The following is a 6,308-nucleotide window of genomic DNA, read 5'->3' on the forward strand; positions in this document are numbered from 1 at the left end:
TGACTACAGACTGCAGATAAAGGGTCTGACTATAGACTGCAGATAAAGGGTCTGACTATAGACTGCAGATAAAGGGTCTGACTATAGACTGCAGATAAAGGGTCTGACTATAGACTGTAGATAAAGGGTCTGACTATAGACTGCAGATAAAGGGTCTGACTATAGACTGCAGATAAAGGGTCTGACTATAGACTGGATATAAAGGGTCTGACTATAGACTGCAGATAAAGGGTCTGACTATAGACTGCAGATAAAGGGTCTGACTATAGACTGGATATAAAGGGTCTGGCTATAGACTGCAGATAAAGGGTCTGACTATAGACTGCAGATAAAGGGTCTGACTATAGACTGCAGATAAAGGGTCTGACTATAGACTGCAGATAAAGGGTCTGACTATAGACTGCAGATAAAGGGTCTGACTATAGACTGCAGATAAAGAGAAGAAGTAGAAAGTACAGGTATTTGAGTTCAACATGTTAGAAGTAGAAAGTACAGGTATTTGAGTTCAACATGAGAGAAGTAGAAAGTACAGGTATTTGAGTTCAACATGTAAGAAGTAGAAAGTACAGGTATTTGAGTTCAACATGTAAGAAGTAGAAAGTACAGGTATTTGAGTTCAACATGTGAGAAGTAGAAAGTACAGGTATTTGAGTTCAACACGTAAGAAGTAGAAAGTACAGGTATTTGAGTTCAACACGTAAGAAGTAGAAAGTACAGGTATTTGAGTTCAACATGAGAGAAGTAGAAAGTACAGGTATTTGAGTTCAACACGTAAGAAGTAGAAAGTACAGGTATTTGAGTTCAACATGTAAGAAGTAGAAAGTACAGGTATTTGAGTTCAACATGTGAGAAGTAGAAAGTACAGGTATTTGGGTTCAACATGTAAGAAGTAGAAAGTACAGGTATTTGAGTTCAACATGTAAGAAGTAGAAAGTACAGGTATTTGAGTTCAACATGTGAGAAGTAGAAAGTACAGGTATTTGAGTTCAACACGTGAGAAGTAGAAAGTACAGGTATTTGGGTTCAACATGTGAGAAGTAGAAAGTACAGGTATTTGGGTTCAACATGTAAGAAGTAGAAAGTACAGGTATTTGAGTTCAACACGTGAGAAGTAGAAAGTACAGGTATTTGAGTTCAACATGTAAGAAGTAGAAAGTACAGGTATTTGAGTTCAACATGTAAGAAGTAGAAAGTACAGGTATTTGAGTTCAACATGTAAGAAGTAGAAAGTACAGGTATTTGAGTTCAACATGTAAGAAGTAGAAAGTACAGGTATTTGAGTTCAACATGTAAGAAGTAGAAAGTACAGGTATTTGAGTTCAACATGTAAGAAGTAGAAAGTACAGGTATTTGAGTTCAACATGTTAGAAGTAGAAAGTACAGGTATTTGAGTTCAACATGAGAGAAGTAGAAAGTACAGGTATTTGAGTTCAACATGTAAGAAGTAGAAAGTACAGGTATTTGAGTTCAACATGTAAGAAGTAGAAAGTACAGGTATTTGGGTTCAACATGTGAGAAGTAGAAAGTACAGGTATTTGAGTTCAACATGTAAGAAGTAGAAGTAAGGTATTTGAGTTCAACATGTGGAAGTAGAAAGTACAGGTATTTGAGTTCAACATGTGAAGAAGTAGAAAGTACAGGTATTTGAGTTCAACATGTAGAAGTAGAAAGTTACAGGTATTTGGGTTCAACATGTAAGAAGTAGAAAGTACAGGGTATTTGGGTTCAACATGTAAGAAGTAGAAAGTACAGGTATTTGAGTTCAACATGTAAGAAAGTAGAAAGTACAGGTATTTGAGTTCTAACATGTAAGAAGTAGAAAAGTACAGGTATTTGAGTTCAACATGTGAGAAGTAGAAAGTACAGGTATTTGAGTTCAACACGTGAGAAGTAGAAAGTACAGGTATTGAGTTCAACACGTGAGAAGTAGAAAGTAGCAGGTTATGTTGAGGTTGCAACATGTAAGAAGTAGAAAGTACAGGTATATTGAAGTCAAAACATTGTGAGAAGTAGAAAGTACAAGTATTTGAGTTCAACATGTAAGAAGTAGAAAGTGACAGGTAGTTGAGGTCTCAACATGTGAATAAGTAGATAGTAGGCAGGTATTTGAGTTCAACATGTAGAGATAGTAGAAAGTACAAGGTATTTGAGTTCAACATGTGAAGCAAGTAGAAAGTAGCAGGTATTTGAGTTCAACATGTAAGTAAGTAGAAAGTACAGGTATTTGAGTTCAACATGTAAGAAGTAGAAAGTACAGGTATTTGGGTTCAACATGTAAGAAGTAGAAAGTACAGGTATTTGAGTTCAACATGTGAGAAGTAGAAAGTACAGGTATTTGAGTTTAACATGTAAGAAGTAGAAAGTACAGGTATTTGGGTTCAACATGTGAGAAGTAGAAAGTACAGGTATTTGTGTTCAACATGTGAGAAGTAGAAAGTACAGGTATTTGAGTTCAACATGTGAGAAGTAGAAAGTACAGGTATTTGGTTCAACATGTAAGAAGTAGAAAGGTACAGGTATTTGAGTTCAACATGTAAGAAGTAGAAAGTACAGGTATTTGAGTTCAACATGTAAGAAGTAGAAAGTACAGGTATTTGGGTTCAACGTGTAAGAAGTAGAAAGTACAGGTATTTGTGTTCAACATGTAAAAAGTAGAAAGTAAAAAGTGGTCAGAAAAATAAGTAGTGGAGTACAGTACTGATACCAGAAACATGTACTTGTAACGAAATATTTGTACTCCATTACTTCCCACCTCTGGAAATAATAGACTAAGAAATAATGAACCCGTTTGGAAAGCGCTGGTATTTTTGGTTGATTCGATATATTTGACCAAACAAAACGAGATAACAACTTGAATCATAACATTAGATAATCTTGTTAGCCTGCTATCTTTAGCATGGAAAGCGTCTCTGTACGAAATCGCCCAAAAAATAATATTGCAAGTTTATGATATTGATTTATTGGTTGATTCATCATTTAACTAACTGATATTTAGTTGTGTTTATTTACTGAAACTGAGCCGAAGATTTCCTTAATTATTTCAAACTAACACACATCTTTGAAACAACATATGAACATGAATGGCTTCGTGTTGGTCTTGTGGATATTTCGGAATGTATTTTATGAAAGAAAAAGCCTTTATTTTGATAAAAATATTTAATTTTAAACGATTAGCTGTCTTAAGCTAACGTTAGCACTCAAGCTACAACACCATCGACCTGTTCGACCAATCGAAAAATCCATCGATTTCTTTACTTTTTGTTAACAACTGAGTTAAATATATATTATTATAATGAATTCGGGACATATTTGATCAACTTCGTGTCATTTATTTTTACAGAAATCCTTTATTTCCGCATTAGCTTTCGCTCCTGTTCACCACTTCAGACCGAATCAGGACAAATGGTTACGGTTTTATACAAAGAAAAGCGATATTTGGTTTATTAAAGCTATGCCGAATTAAAGAGTGGTTTATAATTATCCACGAGATGTCATTTTGGAACGAACTGTAAGGTTTCCCTCAATTTGAAGATGAAAAACAAGGAAAAAAAAGGCAAACTGAGTGGTCTGTCAAACGTTGGTTCCGCTTGGGGTGTTTCCAGTCGGACACAATAACAAAAGAAACATTATCCGGTCTAGAGAGGAAGACGCTGTTATTTCTTGATGATAAATCTTCTCAGTTTATTCTGATTTAAATCATATAATAACAATAATAATAACAACAATAATAAAGGAACAGTCAACATGGAGCCGGCCCACAGAGCCCTGCTGCGGGAGCACCGGCACTATCTGTCCGGGCAGCTGCTGGTCTCGGACTCCATCGTTCCGCTTCTGTTCCAGGAGGAAATCCTGACGGAAGCCCAGGTGGATCAGATCTTGTCTCAGCCGTCAGAGAGGCTGAAGGCCCTGGAGCTCCTGACCCTGCTGCCGGCCCGTGGCCCGCGGGCCTTCAGAGCCTTCATCCGGAGCCTGGAGGACCACAGCTGGGTCCGAGAGAGGCTGGAGGCGGAGCTCCAGGAGGTAGATGGAGCCCGAGGAGCCGGACGAGATACAGGTGAGCACCGAATTTCCAGACCAGAAATAATACAAAATATATATTTGTATTATTATTATTATTATGATTATTATTATTATTATTGTATTTATTCAGTTTGAATGAGCAGGATTAAAGGCATCTTTATTTACATATTTTCCTCCAGGATTTAATCTGTAATAAATTGTTCTATTAATAAATGAAGGAAATATTCCATAAATAAAAGTAAGCCTAAATTAAGGTCAAATATAACATTAATGAATATCTATTTTTATTTGTTCACGCCCCCCCCCCTCAGTCGCTCCCCCATCTCTGACGACCCCCCCCTCGCTGACGACCCCGCCCTCGCTAACCGCCTGACAACCCCCACCTCGCTGCAGACCCCCCCCTCGGACCGGGTCTTGTCCCGCCTGGCGGCCCGGTTGGGCTCCGGCTATCAGGAGGTTCTGCTGGACCTCGGCCTGTCGGCGGAGGACGTGTTTCGCTGCCGGACCGATAATCCTCTCTGCTCCCATAGCGCTGTGTTGGCAGGGCTGGTGCTGTGGAGGCAGCGGGGGGGCAGGGGGGCCACCATGAGGAGGCTGGAGCAGAGCCTGGAGGCGGCTGAAGTTCATCCATCCGTCCTGCAGGGGGCGCTATAACATGATATGCTTTATTATTCCTTTAATACAAGACTTTAAGCGGCATCCCTCCGTCCTGCAGGGGGCGCTCACATGATGGTGTGTTAAATATACTTTGCTGCCCTGACGTGTTGACAGCTCCGTCCTGCAGGGGGCGCTGCTCTGACGTGTTGACAGCTCCGTCCTGCAGGGGGCGCTGCTCTGACGTGTTGACAGCTCCGTCCTGCAGGGGGCGCTGCTCTGACGTGTTGACAGCTCCGTCCTGCAGGGGGCGCTGCTCTGACGTGTTGACAGCTCCGTCCTGCAGGGGGCGCTGCTCTGACGTGTTGACAGCTCCGTCCTGCAGGGGGCGCTGCTCTGACGTGTTGACAGCTCCGTCCTGCAGGGGGGCGCTGCTCTGACGTGTTGACAGCCCGTCCTGCAGGGGGCGCTGCTCTGACGTGTTGACAGCTCCGTCCTGCAGGGGGCGCTGCTCTGACGTGTTGACAGCTCCGTCCTGCAGGGGGCGCTGCTCTGACGTGTTGACAGCTCCGTCCTGCAGGGGGCGCTGCTCTGACGTGTTGACAGCTCCGTCCTGCAGGCGGCGCTGCTCTGACGTGTTGACAGCTCCGTCCTGCAGGGGGCGCTGCTCTGACGTGTTGACAGCTCCTTCCTGCAGGGGGCGCTGCTCTGACGTGTGACAGCTCCGTCCTTGCAGGGGGCGCTGCTCTGACGTGTTGACAGCTCTGTCCTGCAGGGGGGCGCTGCTCTGACGTGTTGACAGCTCCGTCCTGCAGGGGGCGCTGCTCTGACGTGTTGACAGCTCCGTCCTGCAGGGGGCGCTGCTCTGACGTTGTTGACAGCTCCGTCCTGCAGGGGGCGCTGCTCTGACGTGTTGACAGCTCCGTCCTGCAGGGGGCGCTGCTCTGGACGTGTTGACAGCTCCGTCCTGCAGGGGGCGCTGCTCTGACGTGTTGACAGCTCTGTCCTGCAGGGGCGCTGCTCTGACGTGTTGACAGCCCCGTCCTGCAGGGGGCGCTGCTCTGACGTGTTGACAGCTCCGTCCTGCAGGGGCGCTGCTCTGACGTGTTGACAGCTCCGTCCTGCAGGGGGCGCTGCTCTGACGTGTTGACAGCTCCGTCCTGCAGGGGGCGCTGCTCTGACGTGTTGACAGCTCCGTCCTGCAGGGGGCGCTGCTCTGACGTGTTGACAGCTCCGTCCTGCAGGGGGCGCTGCTCTGACGTGTTGACAGCTCCGTCCTGCAGGGGGCGCTGCTCTGACGTGTTGACAGCTACTGGGACCTGTCTGTCTCTACTGGGACCTGTCTGTCTCTACTGGGACCTGTCTGTCTCTACTGGACCTGTCTGTCTCTACTGGGACCTGTCTGTCTCCACTGGGACATGTCTCCATGTCTGTTCGCCCTCTGTCTGAAACCAGAGTCCAGTCTCTGAGAAAAAAGGACATTTTGAAACAAATTCCAATCAAGCGGAAAAAGTGAATTAGTGAGAAAAGTTGTGATCAGTGATGAAATAAAGAAAAGTCTTTGATCTCAGAGTGAAAATCTAAATCTAAGTTTTTTTAATGTCATTTATTTCTGTTGTTATTTGTATTATGTTGTTTAATGATCTTAAACGCTGTGTGGCCTCGCCAGCAGGGGGCGCCCTGCTCTCACACAT

General features: G+C 44.1%; 1 protein-coding gene across 1 annotated transcript; it reads left to right on the forward strand.

Annotated features, from left to right (window-relative positions):
• Positions 1-3,490: 3,490 nt before the first annotated feature.
• Positions 3,491-4,836, forward strand: cradd (CASP2 and RIPK1 domain containing adaptor with death domain). Its single transcript, XM_034077887.2, has 2 exons — positions 3,491-4,080; positions 4,372-4,836. The coding sequence occupies exons 1-2, from the start codon at positions 3,745-3,747 to the stop codon at positions 4,672-4,674; spliced, it is 639 nt and encodes a 212-aa protein (XP_033933778.1). The 5' UTR covers positions 3,491-3,744; the 3' UTR covers positions 4,675-4,836.
• The last annotated feature ends 1,472 nt before the right edge of the window (positions 4,837-6,308 follow it).

Source organism: Pseudochaenichthys georgianus, unplaced genomic scaffold (assembly GCF_902827115.2).
Source record: "Pseudochaenichthys georgianus unplaced genomic scaffold, fPseGeo1.2 scaffold_2076_arrow_ctg1, whole genome shotgun sequence".
NCBI classification, from domain to species: Eukaryota; Metazoa; Chordata; class Actinopteri; order Perciformes; family Channichthyidae; genus Pseudochaenichthys; species Pseudochaenichthys georgianus.